The 15,410-nt window shown below is 53.9% G+C and overlaps 1 protein-coding gene across 1 annotated transcript in view; it reads right to left on the bottom strand.

Annotated features, from left to right (window-relative positions):
- Window positions 1-15,410, bottom strand: part of SRRM3 (serine/arginine repetitive matrix 3) — a 166,658-nt gene that overhangs the window by 68,966 nt on the left and 82,282 nt on the right. The window contains exon 3 of the mRNA XM_044993365.1: window positions 9,308-9,561. Within this exon, the coding sequence (XP_044849300.1) occupies window positions 9,308-9,531 (224 nt within the window). The 5' untranslated portion in view covers window positions 9,532-9,561. The remainder of the gene's footprint in view (window positions 1-9,307; window positions 9,562-15,410) is intronic.

Below are 15,410 nucleotides of genomic sequence, written 5' to 3'. Positions count from 1 at the left end.
GTCATCTCTGTAGGTTGCGCATAGTGCTAGGAAAGGCCGTAGCACAACGAGGAGAAAGAACGACACAGTGGCTAGGTCACAGACCTGGGTTCAAGTCCCTGCAGACTCCCCATGTGACCTTGGTCAAGTCACTTAACCTCAGTTCCCCATCTCTGAAGTGGGGATAAAACCCTGCTCTGCCTCACAGGGGTATCATAAGGATAGGGATTTTACAGACTGTGAGGCACTCAGATATTGCTGTACGGGGGCCATGTAAGTACCTGGATAGATCCCTGTTCAGTGCATGGTTGTTTGCTGACTGGTGTCAGAAATAATGCAGAGGCAGCAAATATGGCAACTCCCAAGTTGCTCAGGGTTTTGAAGCAGGCGATGGAGAAGCAGGAACAAACACGTTGCTGGGGGTGGGCTGTCCCCAGGGACACAGTTAATTCAGGTCTTCCAGGCTTTGGCTTTTATTGACGGGACGCTGAAGAGTGGGATTGTAGGAGCTGGGTCTCCAGCCCTTTCGATGGAGCCTTCTGGGACTCAGCAGAACCGGGTTCAGGTCCTTGTTCTCTCTCCGACTCCTGGCTCGTTCTTTGCCTCCATCGCCCAGCTGGAAAGCAGAGGGAATGATCCTTCTTTCCTCTAACCTTCTTGTGTATTTCAGTTCTAAGCCCTGCGGGTCAGGGCCTGTCTCTCATTCACAATGGGACCACGCTCCGAGGCTGGGGCGTCTAGGGTCCTCATGCGGGACACATAATGAATGAGATTCCCTCAATCTGTGGCTAGGTCTGGAGTGAACAGGTCACAACGCAGCTAAGGGTGCCGGCTTCTAAAAGCAAATTGCATCTGGTTGGTGACAGATCTTCTGTGACTAAATTGCTTGGTAACATAAAAAGCGGAGCGGGGACTCAGAGGCTCAGTTGCTCCCTTGAATGGGGTCTCCACCTCCTGTTAGTTCTATCTCTGGGCTGCCACTCTTCTATATACTTACAGTCTGGCCTGTTGACTATTTAATGGACAGAGACTGAGCTTTTCCTGGAGTATTTTGTGCCTCTCTCAAGCGGATCCTTTCCACTGGGGCTGAAAGTTTCTTGTTTCCCTTCCCAAATGATTAAGCGTGTTAAATGCGAAACATCGACCCGAGGGAAGGCAGCAGGGTTAAAAGCAAAGCCAGGAAATGCAGAAAAGAGATGCAGAGGGGAATGTGCGGTCTTTACACACACTTCGATACGATAGGCCAGATTTTCCAAAGGACTCTGGCCCAGATCAAAGGTATTTAGGCACCTAACTTCCACTGATTTGAGGGGTGGGCCTTGGGTGCATCTGGGTGCTGAGCCCTTTGGAAAATCTGGCCTTATGTGTCCCACGGGGACTTGCGGGGTGCTGAGCAGTGTTTAAAATCAGGCCCTTATTTTGGCACCTAAATGAGAGTTATGTTCTGCTACACATCTGCCCGGGTGGGTGCTGAGATATGTACAGCTAGTCCTCCACTGATGAGTATGCGTGAAACACCAGAGAGAGGTTATGTTTCGTATTCCTTTTTGTGGGTGTGCACGCTAACGTTTTCTGTTCATTCATTATTATTCTAGTCGAGCCCAGCAATAACGATGCCTGGCTCTTACATAGCAGTTTCACCAGTAACTCTCAAACCACTGGGGAAACTGAGGCACGAGGGGTCGGAAGCGACTTGTCTAAGGTGACCCAGCAGAGCTGAGGCTAGAATCCAGGTTGCCTGAGTCCCACTCCAGGGCTCCATCCCACTAAACCACACAGCCCCTAGGAACGCAACACAAGGATCAGGGCCTCAGCAGGTGCTGCACAGCAAAGAAACAAACAAACAAAAAAATACACTCCCTGCCTTGGAGATCTTTTGCAGTGCTGAATCTGCTTCATAAAATATACTTCACTCTCACAGAGAAATCTCCATCCATGGATTTCAAAGCACTGAACAGAACAAAGACAGCCTCATTAGCCTCATTTTGCAGCTGGGGAAACCAAGACGCAGCTTGGTGAAGTGTCTGGCCCAACAAAATCCAAAAGCCCAGAAAACACCCCTGACTGGGCGCAAATCTAAACAAGAAACTGGAAACAGCCAAGCGTTTCTCCAGGGGACAGTCTTGCCCTGGCAGGGAGATGGACTGACTGAACAAGTCCCACCTCTAAGGTCTGTGATGCTACGCTATATACCCGTAGGACACACCTTGTTAGATCTGAGAGGATCTAAAGAGCTGAGAGCTCTTTGCATCTCATCAGAGGAGACAATCCCCCACTTGTCTGTAGCCCCCAAAGTCTGGAGTCCAGGGGAATGTCTTCAATCCACCTCTCAGGACGCCGAGGTTCCAGCCAGAGACCTGTGCTGGCAGCTGTATCGCTGTGGTCCGAAAGCAGCCCCCAGTGGTCAGTGAAGATAATCCCGTCTCTATCTCCGCTTCCCTCCTCCCTTCTTTGAAGGTGACCTCTGCAAATCTTCTGACCTGTTTCTCCCAGCTGTAGCTACATGCACTGAATAGCAACATGGCCGGGCATTTCAGCACATTGTCAGCTAACCAGGACCTGCCAAATAACGCACCAACGGGCACCCTTGCAAATCCCGCACAGCAAATTGGGCCCCGTGAAGTGATTTGGGCAAGAAGAGGCCCGCAGGCAGGAGAACCACAGACTTCCCAGCTATAACCTGAAACTGCTCGAAATGCACTTGCTGGCAAAGGCAGAAATACAGAGCGTGAAACACCTTTCAGAGTCAGAACACGCTTGTCAGTTTCGATTCAGGAAGCCCCTTGCCCAAAGAGAAATGGCAGTCGGCTAGTGCTTAGATGCCAGTCACGCTGCCCTCCCTTTGCCGTTCAAAGCTAAAATTCAGATCATCAAGAAAGCAATTTAGAAAAACTCCAAAGCAGGTTTCTCAGCCGGTCTCTGTCACTCACACAACCACGAACGCTGGAAGCTATAGGGCTGGCTCTGCTTTTTGCAGTACTGCTTGCTTGGTGCTGGGACAGTCTGTTGATTCAAAGAACAGGCCCCAGGGTCTATCGCAGGGTTTTATTTTGCCGTTTGTCCCCATGCCCTCTGGGTGCCAGTGTTCCAATAAGGATAAACGTACATAGGTCAACTTTTCATTCAAGATCTAACAGGGTCCCTGTTGCGAGTGCCAATTATGGGAGAGCCGCAGGGTACGTCTACAGTGCAATCCGCGGCGTGACTGGGGTGTGTGTAGACACCCAAGCTAGCTTTAATCTGGTTCCAACAGCATGAGTGCCGCTGTGACTTCACTGCTCCTGTTAGTGGTGCTAGCTAGACCCAAACGAGTTTGGGTTTGGCTACACATGCTCCATTCACACCTCTGACCGCATTGGAGACAAACCCCCAGACTGATTTAGGGGTAGTTGGTCAGGGTTTTAGGTTGACCGCCCGGTATCCACCCCCAGGCCATCAAAGGTTTTGGACCCATGTTATTTACTGGGGAACAAGTGATAGTTTTGGTTTTTATAAACGTTGTTAAAAGCTCTCAAACAAACCTAAAAATATCTAGAAAACATCTCTCCAGAGCTGAGCTGCTATTAACACTGCTAAATTCAAAGGATCAAAGCAAAATCAAACAAATTAGTCTCAGTATTGGATTGGCGCTGAATCATCCAATTAGTACTAAAAATAATCAATCCTTATATAAATTCTAAGGAGTCTAAGGAGGCGGCTCTCCATTGAGTTCTAGATCCCAAAGCTCAATATCCACCTCCAAATACAACTTCCCCAAAAATAAGGACTGAGAAACCCCCCGGCACAACTTGTTACTCATAGGCCACTTTCCATCAGGAGATTTCAAAGCGCTTTACAAAGGAGATCAGTGTCATTATCCCTGTTTTACAGGTGGGGAAACTGAGGCACAGAGCAGTGACGTGACTTGCTGAAGGTCACCCAACGGGGTAGTGGCAGAGCCAGAAATAGAAGCCAGGTCTTCTGAATGGCAGGCCACACCCCCTCCTGCAACAAAGCCAGCGGATTAAACGCTCACTCCTCAGCGACCTGCAAATAAAATCAAACTTCTGCCATCAGCGTGACCATCTCCACTTTCTTCTCTGCTAATCGAACCAGAGACATATGTTCTTAGGCTTCCTGGAAGCGAGGCGATTACTGTGACCTTTCTATGCTGGCCTCGGACTACAGGGCCGAGAGCTTATCCTCCGAAATCTACATCTCGACGGAGAAACGCTACTTGAAAGATCATCAAGATGAACCTACTTCAAATGAAAGGAACTGGGACACACGTGCCAGGCTAGGTCCAGGCGGGCTGTCCCCAAGCCACGCCGCAGTGGAAGTGCTTTGGATCTGCTGGGCCAGGCTCTGAGCCGCGGGGAGAGGCGAGTAACAAGAATCTCTCTAGAGAGACAAGCCGGGATGTAATTCTGACCATGGTGGGTGGAGGCAGAGAAGAGAGGGGACCTAGCTGGAATGAACATCCAGGGACGTTTCTATTGGGCAGCTGGACACAGACAGACCCTGTGGTTCTCTCTGGCTCTGCTGGCCACAGCCAGTGCTGCCTAGGGACACCACAGCTGCATCTTCCCGAGGCTGCCGATTAGTCGCTCCACGCCAGAAAGGAGCAAAGAGGGGACGGGAACAAAACATCTAGGGGGGAAAGAGCAGGGGGGAGGTTTGGGTGTGGATTCGGGTCTGAGACGGAGCCTGGGTTCCGACGTGACCACAGCAAGAATCGCGCCTTGCTGCTGCTGGGACGTTTTGGCTGAAGAGGGCAGAAATTTCACATGATCTACTGACCTGGCAAGATTCCGGCCATCTCCCTCCTTTAGATCGGACCCGGACCCACAAGTATGGGAACCCAGATCCCAGACACCAACCCTGCCCTATTCTCCAACACTCAGGGGAGTGGGGAGAGTTGGTTTGAGGTTCCTTTTTGGCCCCATCACTACAATAGCTGCGATGTCCGTACCACACACAGACAGCCCCCTACTTCCAGCCAAGCAGCTGCATCTGGCGCAAGGACCAGAGTTGGTTGTTTAGCCAGAGATACACGTTTTTAACTGAACCACTTGAAAAAACTACCACTCCATGAAGTTACATTTCAGAGGGGAAAAAACCCCTTTTAAAACGAGGTAGCAGCAGTGTTTGAACCATGCACCTGCCACGCGGAAAAAAAGCAAGCGTCTCTACCCCTTGAGCTAAAGCTCCATTAGCTTGCAGCAGTAGTAGGCTCTTATAGTCTTACGCTGACCAACCACTAGAGCGCAACAAAGCCCCACCCTGTGCTAGTGGCGGTTACACGAATTCACACCCCTTTTGTTAACCTAAACGGAATCGGTTCCAAGGCCCCAGAGGCTGCTGGGTTCTCCCCAACCCCGGAACCAGACTGGGCCCAAGGGATTGCGATGATGAACAAACACATGGCTTGATGCACGACAGGAAGGCGCTCAGAGGACGAGCATGGTAGAAGCTTCCCTCTCCCCTCTGCTGCTATTTCTTGTTACTGCCCTAATGCTGCAGAGGCAGACAACACAAGCCAGGCCTGGGCTGGGGGTGAGGAGGGCAGGTGAGCCCAGAGCGGTGAATCGCACCCAACGTTTGCCTTGGCTGCTGAGCGTGAAATGCAGTCTCGCCCTGCGCGCCAAGCATGTCAAGTGCCTGCCACCGCCGCCCCCCGGGAGGCCAGGGAATAATTGAAAACCTCAATAATTTATCAGCTACTTTCACCAAGAGCAGCGGTAAACAAAGCAAGCAAAGAAACACCCTCTCCCGCCTCCACTGTAAACCAAGCCATGGAGCATTCAGCTGCCGCCCTGCTGCTTTATTTTCTCCGCAGCCTCTTTCCCAAGCCCTGCGAACTATGGGAGGAGGTCAGGGCTTCAAAGCAGCGTTTAGCTGTGGAGCAGTGCAGGGGTCCCCGGTTATATATCGAAGGCCGGGCACATGTCAGGCCCGGGCCGGCATCAGCCACTGGGGTGATGCACTGAGCAGGAGCAGAGCTGACACGGGCTCTGGGGGACGTCCTCCTGGAGAGATTCGCGGCTTGGGGAGTTGGACACAGTTAGATCACTTAGATTCGAATCTATGCTTAGCTCCCTTCTACGAGATCTCGCGTTAAACACCGTTGCAGCGTCTAACCAACGATGTGGCCAGATCAGGTTTCAAACAGGGTTTCTAGTGCAAATCCCCAGTCAGGTGGTGAAACCAGGCTAGAAACGAGTTTAGCGGGCAGTTCGGAATCCCTGCTGCAGTGATCGGAGAGCAGAACGCTGCCCCCTGCTGAAGGCTCAAGGACTTCTCTTGGCAGAGATACTCTTTGCAACATAAACCCACACAACGCACCACCCCATTGTGTACCCAGCTCTGGTACTGATGTGCTTGTCCCTTAATATCCACATGCCACAATCTTTGCTGCATTTAGCCTCACAGCACCCAGCAGAAGCAAGGCGAGGCTATTACCCCCATGGTACAGAGAGGGAAACTGAGGCACAGAGAGACGACATGACTTACCCAGTCTGTGTCTGAGAAGAGAATTGCACTCAGGTCTAGGTTCTTGCAAGCAAACAAGCAAACCACTGAACTATCCTTCCACACATGGAGGATCGGTCCATCAATGGCTATTAGCCAGGCTGGGCAGGGATGGCGTCCCGAGCCTCTGTTTGCCAGAAGCTGGGAGTGGGTGACGGGATGGATCACTTGATGAGCATCTGTTCTGTTCACTCCCTCTGGGGCACCTGGCATTGGCCACTGTCGGTAGACAGGAGACTGGGCTAGATGGACCCTTGGTCTGACCCAGTATGGCTGTTCTTATGTTCTGGTCAATGACTCACTCACAGCACAGGTAACCCTCAATCCTTCTTGACTTCAAACCTGTGTTACTCCTGCGCACTGAATTGCTAACCTGAATCTTGCCAAAGACACTGTGAGCACTGGGTGTCAACACGGATCATAGCCCAGTTTTCGGAAGAGATTAGGGCCAAATAGCCACCCGCTCAGTGCCCACTCGCTCCCACGTGCACCTTCTCTTGAAAATTTGGATCTTACGTGCATGAGGCGTTTGGCCTTTGTTCTCGGTAAGACTTTCGGAGAAAGGTGCCCCCTCCTCTCCGCCCAAGAAAAGCGAGAAGAAAATTTTAGCAAACAGAGAAAACATGCATTTCTACAGCCCCGACTCTCAAAAATACCTTCAGGCATTCCAGAGGGCCTTTGCACGGACACTGAGGACTCCCACCCATACGGAGAATTTAACCCAGACAGGGAACAACTGGGGCTGAAATATGCATAATTAGACAGTGGAACTCATTGTCACTGGATGCGGCTCAGGCCAAGAACATAGGAAGAATCAAAGAGGGATGGGATATGTATATGGATAACAAGAATATCCGGAGTTATAACGGTTAATGTTAATACATTTTTGGAAGGGATATTAACCTTCCTGCATCAGGCCTTAAACCAATCCCTAATTAGGATGAGACCTTCATGGGGGGCAGATATCTGCTATGGTGGGGTCTCCTGCACCTTCCTGAGGCATCTGGTGCTAGGCGCTGTCCGAGACAAGATCCTGGACAAGTGGATCATGGGTGTGATCCAGTCTGGAGTTTCCTGTGTCCCTAATTGAAATATGATCACCAAGCTCCTTTCCCCATGCAAACCACATGCTCTAGCTTGCCCAGAGCCCTAACCCTAACTCAGTCTGCTGGGCATTTCCTCTGGAGTCATTCCTGTGGCTGAACATTGCCAGGATTCTCCAGGCCCATCTACGCCCTGATCAAAGAGACACCCTGCGCCACCGGGCTGCCAGCCAGTGAACCTGGCATGGGACCGGGCTTGCTGCAAAGCTCTCTGGCGATGGAAAGATGGAGACAGCCTCTCTCCATGTGTGAATGCCCCAGACTGGCAGCTCCAGACAGCTCTGGGTGTTGTCAGTGCAGATGACATCTTGCCTGCCTACCCAGCTGGAGAAATGCCGAGGGTGAGAAGCTGTCAGAAACGGCTGGGAGAAAATGACAGAGATGGAAAAGAAGGGTCAGACGGTTCCCCTGCGATCAGACAGAGAGAGGGTATTCAGAACCAGGAGGCAGCCACTTAGCCACCTTGTCGCTTCTGAGCAGGACAGAAAAACACAAACACAAACATCTCACTGCCCCTCTGCTTATCTGCCTGTCTCTGATCGTACCCTGCAGTGCACCCACCTGCCTGGGCTCAGTAAGATCCAGCCCCAAAATACTTTGGGACAGATCCCCTGAGGGCGCAGAGCAGCCTGGCAGTCTGGACGGAGGAAGAGGGAATGGAGAAGAGACCCACGTGCTAGTCATCTGGGTGGCAGCATTCTGGGTGAGATGGGGCTGATTCCTGTGTTCCCGGGAGAACATGATGTGCTCTGAGAGGTGCACGAGCAGGATCTGGCAGCCTTGGGGTGGACCGTGGATCTGCCAGGACCTCTGGTTTGGTAGCAGCAGCTTAGCCTTGGTGCTTTCCCAGTCTTACACCCCATACGGGAGAGAACCCACCGCAGGAACCACCCTGCACCCCAACCTCTCGGCCACTCCAGCCTCTCCCTTGCTTCCTCTGACTGATCACTGGAGCGGCAGCATGGTCTGCATGAATGGGCACGAGGCTGGGAGATCCTGAGTGCGAATCCTGGCTCTCTGTGCTCTTGGGCTGTCACTTTGGCCCAGGTCCTGGGGCTCCCAACTTCCACTGAAATCCACAGGCGTTAGGTACCGAAGCCCCTTGAGGAGCTGTCAGGGGACACAGAGCTGGAGTGAGGCAATGGCCAATGTTTCCAACCAGAGGAGCCACAGCTTAGTCTCCAAAATCCATAGCCACAGATTTCAGAAGTGCCTCTGGGAGGTAGGCGCACAAGCCCCACTCAAGTCAAAAGGACCTTTGCTCCTAACTCACCTCGGCACTTTTGTAAAACCCACCTACATTCAGCCACAGGGGCCTTACTTGAAGCCCGTTTTTGATCCTTTGGGGCCAGCGTCTGTCGAGCACTGGGGCTGTATCAAGCACTAGACAGCTGCCTCCTGCCCTCAGGCTGTAACATGAGCAGCCCTGGCCTAGACGGCAGCGTGGCGAGGGGTGGAGAAATCCAGCATGGTCTAGTGGATTGAATGTGGGGCTGGGGCCAGGGATTCCCAGGCACTGCCCTGCTGTGGGTGAGGACGGCCAATGGCCTGCGCCGGGGCGTGATGTACTGGGTTGCAGGTGGCCTGGCTCTGATGGCCTCTTAGGAGAGCAGTGTGCCTAGACTGGAGTGTCTGGTGTGGGCTTTGCTAGGGGAGAAACGGTCCCCCCCTGCCACACTCAGGAAAGCCTCCTCCTCCAGAAGGCCATCACTCACCCTTGTTCCTCCATCATCTCCTGCAGCTCCATGCACTTCAGCTCCACCCGCCGCTTCCGCTCGTGATCCAGGATCTCCCGGTGAGCCTTTTTCACCAGGCTGGGCTCCACCAGCCGCACCTCCTCCTCCGGCTTGTGCCAGGTGCCGGAGGCGCCGGGTTGGGGAAAGCCGTTGGCCGCCTCCTGGGGGGAAGGCATCTTGGCCCCGTTATTATATAGGGCCATCCCAGCGTGCGCCCTCCGACTCCACAGCCCCTGCGAGGGATAGAAACAAATTCATGGTAAGTCATTTCCAGCTTCCCTATCCCCAACCAGGAGGGAGGAAAAAAAATACAGCTGAGCACTAAGCCACTCTGCTAAATTAATACTGACAGCTTAATGGGGGACGAGCTGTTCTAATCTGCTTCTCAGCACATCGGGGACGCACGCCGGCAGCCAGGCAGGGCGGCTGCTGTTAAATCAGAGAGAGAAGGAGATTCTAATCCAGGAGGGGTCCTGGAGCCATGGGGATACAAATGAAAGGGCCGTGCACAGTGGGCACAGATCCCATGTCATCCGGCAATAAAAGCATCACGTGAAAACCCTCCTTCAACAGGGGATCCCATCCCTGGACCAACTGCAGCGAGGTCCAGCTTGGTTGGCTTTAGAAAGTGAGGTCCTACTCAGCAAAGAGACTGTAGAAATAGCATCTGGGTTCGTCGTGTCAACAGGATTTCCAGCTCAAACCTGATCAGTTTACTAGCAAATGCCTGGGATCTGAGAGTCAAGCTGGGTTCTTTTCTTTCTTGCACATCATCACCAGTAATCAAGGTTCTGCTGGCCAAACCATGCCGCTGGTGACATCTATGCAACCCCACTGTCTTCCTCTTTGCCCTGGATCACAACTCTGCAGCCGCCACCCCCACATCTAAACCAGCATTCCATGGAACTTAGCAAACAATTCTGCCACTGATACACCGGGAGGGCCGACAGGCCACAATCCATTTGGGTTCCTAAAGGCAGCAGATCCGACTGACACACAAGGAAGCAGGGCTGTGGAACTAGGAGGTGCCTCAATAGAGGACAGCTGCATTTCAAATAGCACCACAAGACCGTAGTCACCTACCCCTGGAAAATCTAAGGAGAGCTGACCCAGCTGGGATTGAAATCTGTATTCACAGTAAGGCGACCCACGTGCTTCTCGCTGTAGCCAGACTTCCAATGCAGCTCTGCTGTCTCCCTGTAGAGGCTGGACCATGCACAGAGCTGTGTGAATCTATTACTGCCTGAGAGCTACAGAGCTGGTTATTAAGATCACACAGTAACGGCTCACGCTTTTAGAGCCAGACGTCCCAGGTTCAGCGCTCCCGGACAGCCAGAGCAGGGGGCTGCTTCCACACCAGTCAGTCGTCCCCTCTGGTAGTGGTAGCATTCGACCTGCTTCAGAACCGCTTCCCCGCATCTTAATTTGATCCTGGAGTTTGGCCACTGGCTTCAAGGGAAGCCAGATTCAGCCGTCTCCGAGAGCTTTTATACAATTCTAAGACATGCAACTTGAGAAGAGATCTCTCTGCCCTGCTGCACTGAGCCATCTCTTTTGATTCCCTGGCTGTAGCAAAGCACGTGGGTCATCTTGTTGAACTGGATTATTTCATTAAACACAAGCTCAAGCCGGGCATTTTGCACAAGTCTAGGAGGTTCTATGATGGCCACATTGAAGCCTCACTGCAGGAAAACCCCAGCTGAGCTCCTCAGCTAATGATAAAGGTTTGAGAGAGCTGGGCGTGCTGGGAGGAAAGCCACAGCTACTTGCTAGCTGAGACAATGATTAGGTGCCGATTGCGAATCACCAGGCACAGTGCAGCCTCCCATATCCCTAGAGCCTGTAGATGAAATCTGGCTACTGCGTGTCTCTTGGAAAGTAGGTTATGAAATTAAGCACAAAACTTAATTATTCGTATCAGGTGCCCATTGCAAAAAGCCTTGGGGGTGCAGTTTGCTTGGCTTAGAATAAAGGCAGGAACATCCCCCCAGTACAGGGAGCCCCCTGCAGCCTCCCCGTATTTAGAGGACAGAGACCAGGAAACTTGCTGAGCAATCCCAATGCCTGAGTTCCAGAGCTGGGACAAAGAGGCTCCCCTACGGCCTAGAGTGCATCAGTCTGGTTTGCCCGTCCGCCTCGTTGCAGCAATGCATTGTGGGACAATCGAGGGCGCTGGCCCGGAACACCTCAGTGTCACTGAGATGAGCGTCTGGCCCACTCAGGCTCTTGCTGCTGCATCCTGAGCAAGCGGGAGCAGAGAGGAGCCCAGAACAAGCCCAGACTTGTGGCTCACCACTGAGGGGGCGGCTACAGCTGGTGCCAGTCTGCCAGGGAGGGGCTCTGCCAGGCCGCCGCCCCTTTGCCTCATCCGAAGGGAGCTGCAGGGGCGGGGGGGGGGGGAGTTTCAGCAGCGCCCTGCACCTGTCTAACCCTGCCCCAGTGGACGTCAAGGATAAACCCCCCCAGCACTGAAACCCCCACTGACTTCAGTGGCCATGGAGTTCTCTCCCGCCAAGGCGAATGGCTCTTCTCCTCCAGAGCCCAACCTCGGCGAGACCTTAGGGGCACACGGCTCTGGCCAGGAGCCCATGCTCCGGTCATTTCCTTCCACCCACGAGACTGGAGGGAGTGACGTCTCCAGACTGCCTTGGCCAGCCGCTGCATCCCCGGCTTCCTAGGGGACAGCACTGCAGGTAACCTGCATCCAGGTGCCCACCCTGGCAGGCTGCTTGGGAACGAATGGGACTCCCGGTTCGGGTGCCCTGGGCCAGACCAGGACTGACCCACTGCGAGAGCAGGATCAATGATCAACGGATCCAGGCAGGAAAGGGCCCAAACCATTCAGCTCCCATGCCCTGAGTGCGCTGGGAGCCTGCCTAGGGAGGTCAGGAGGGCTCTGCATCTCGGAGAGGCCACAGCTGGGCAGACCAGGCTCCCCACCCCCCGAGCCCCCGTGCAGAGGGACTGGCCCAGTGCCCCCTCTGCAGGTGCAGGAGATGCCAGTGCTAACCCGTTTCCAGCTCCCTTCCCACCCAGAGGACACTCCGCTTGGCATGGAAATCGTACCCACAGGCACCATTTAGCCCCATACATGTGCCAGTTAAGAAGAGCTTACGCTAATGGGGGCTGCTCCGTCTCTCTGTCTCTTCCCCCACAGAGCTCTGAACTCGTCCAGTCATCTCTTTGCATCTGGGTAACAAACTGAGCAACTTGTCTTTACAGAGTCGTTAAAGCGCCGGTCTGGGACGCTGGAGAACTGGGATCTATTCCCAGCAATGCCACCAAAGCCATTCGTGACCCTGGGCAAGTCACTGCCCTGCTCTGTGCCTCAGTTTCCCCCTTTGTAACAGTGGGGGTCAGCGCCTGGGTGCAGGACTGGTATAGGGGGCTGGTGTGTTTCACGGTGGGGGGAGGTATCCCCTGGGGTTGGTTCTCCCCTTCCAAGGCCCCTATGCCCTACCCAGGTGTTGTAAACGCCTGGCAGATTGGAGACGGGGGGTGTAATTCACCCAGGAGTGGGTTCTGGGCCAGGACCACAGAGTTTGCCCTGAGGAAGGACTGAGTCAGGCCCCCAGGCCCCGGCACGCTGCTCCCTGGCAGCATGGCTCCAGGCCACGCACTGGGCACAGGGACAAATGGCAGCTACGGGGCTCCTTAACTGCTCCAACTTATATTTGCAAAGGGTCAACATCCAGAGCTATTGTAATTCACTGATCCAATGTACTGCCAGTTGCCAGGCAACACAGCCCTCTGTTGCCGCCTGTGCGGAAGCTTGTAAGGACTTCGGCGGCGGTGGAAGGGGAGGGGGAAGGAAAACGGCTCCGAAAATGCCATCCCCAATGCCCACTGCATCCCCTGCCCATTCCAAAGCGGGGGGGGGGGGGCTCCAGGGCCTTGTGCCAGAGATGCTGGCTGCCACGGGCACTGTACCACGAGGGGGGAAGGGCAAGGTGTGGTGGGGAGCCCATGGACAGTGCCTGGCTATGGGAAAGCACAGCATGCAGCCAAGCTGGACACCACCACAATCTAACCAGACAAAAGTCCGGAGGGGAAGTGGAGGCACAGAATGGAAAAGTGACTTGACCAAGGTCATGCAACACATAAGTGGCAGACTCGGGACTAGAGCCCAGCTCTCCTGGCTGCCAGCCCTGTGCCCTACCCACTAGCCCATGCTGCCTTGCTGCCCAGGGGTACTGAAGAAGCCTAGAGCTCCGCCTCCTAAGGGGACCCAGTGGGGTGCATACCGCCTTTTGGGGGAATTTCCTTAATGGCTCCCAGCATGCCTAGGGGCCACTGCCCCCACCCCAGTGGGCAAAGCGCCTCTGATCTCAGCTCTGCTGAGGTGCCCCTGTACCATGGCTGTAGCCCTCCACATGGAGGCATGAACAGGAGTGGGCCAGATCCACAGCTGGTGTAAATCAGCTTAACCACACCGCTTAGCACTGGGGGCATGTGGAAGGCCACCCCTCCTCTTGTGGTCGGAGCCAAGAAAATCCTACCCTAGTACATATCCGCTTTGTTGTGCGGATGGAGGAAGGCGGAATCCAGCCAAGCTTGTTCTAACTCAGCTGGCCAGAAGGAAAATTTTCCTGCTCCTGCATCTCTCTTACGAGTGATTCTTGTCTCAAGAAAAGCTTTTATCTATTTATTTGGTCATCAAATATTAACACGTGTCTGGGACGCTCCTAGAGCCTGGAAAATTAAACGGGAGAGGGGAAGCCCCACAGGGTGGCTGAAAATTCAGAGGTTCCCATGCAAGACTAGGTGAGAATTAACGGCTGGGTTTTCTCCGCAGCTCAGCAGGTTGGCTGCATGGCTCTGAAAAAAATCTGCCAATTGAGTCTACAGCAGAGACGGGAATTGAGTCTACAGCTGTGTGACGAAGGGGGAATGTTCTTAATGTTTTCTCTGAATACTGCGAGTGCCTCAGTGTCCCCAATGCATTTCTCAAGTATCGAGGGGCTGGGACAAGGGGGTGTGGTTGTTGCAGCGCCTGAGAGGGCCAGTGTGATGCTGTCTGCACAGAGAATGGCCGACACCCTGTCTCCCGGCAGCCGATGGCCTGGGCCCCTCCCCTGCAAAGGTGCCAACTGAAGGTGTTGGAGAACAAAGAGATCAGGTGCCCCCTGGCCCTGGGAAAGAGACAAAGGTGAGAGGAGGTCTGGAGAGTTTCAGGGAAATGAGGGAGCCCCAGGGCTGGGCTCTAAGCTCCCTGCCCCCCAAGATGGTCCTGTTTCCTGTACCTACAAGCTCTGTTTGGGACTGTGTTCCTGTCGTCCAATAAACCTTCTGTTTTACTGGCTGGCTGAGAGTCCCAGTGAATCGCAGGAAGTGGGGGGTGCAGGGCCCTGACTCCCCCTCACTCCGTGACAAGCTGCGTGATGGATTAGGTGACCTCCTGAGGTCCGTTCCAGCCCTGTGATTCTACAAGCCACAAGCCATGTGTTCAGCTCCAAACACCGCGTCCAGCTCATCCCCTCCCTCTCTCTTCACACACACTAGTACCCTCCAAAGACCCACATTCACTGGCGCACCGGTAGGCAACAGCACTTGGATGGAGGACACAGGCGCCTCTGAAACAGCGGGGTACCCGTGCATTGACTCATGGCTCACGCTTTGATTCCAGGACTGCGGAAAATGACTGTAAATGAACAGACCAGCTGAACACCAGGGCCCGGTTTGCATCCTGCTCTCGCCTCTCGCACACAACCACGGTGCATCCGCTCCCTTCCAGACCCAGTCCTGAAGCCATCTCCCCTGAGCTGGGCTGGGAAGAGGCGCTCTTGTCCGGGGAAGCAGTGGCAGGCCAGGCCAGGCTGCTCTGATGAAGATGAATTGCCAGTGAAACGACCCAGCTGTAACGCGGCACCCAATCTGCTTCCAAAATTTCGCCTACCGCCGGGGAAAGCTGTTACGCTAATGAGCTAATCACTCATGGCGGAGCAGCACATCCAACCATGTCAGTTTCAGGAAGTCCTAGAGGAAGCTTATCTGGGCGATAGCAGCCTCTTGCTGGGGCTTGGAGCCAGTCACCTTCTCAGAGCAATTCACTGCAGCTACAAAACATTTCCACAGGGCTACG

The sequence above is a fragment of the Mauremys mutica genome, chromosome 19 (assembly GCF_020497125.1).
Source record: "Mauremys mutica isolate MM-2020 ecotype Southern chromosome 19, ASM2049712v1, whole genome shotgun sequence".
Classification (NCBI taxonomy): domain Eukaryota; kingdom Metazoa; phylum Chordata; order Testudines; family Geoemydidae; genus Mauremys; species Mauremys mutica.
The sequence above is the reverse complement of the archived record's forward strand: the minus strand, read 5'-3'. Positions and strand labels throughout refer to the sequence as shown.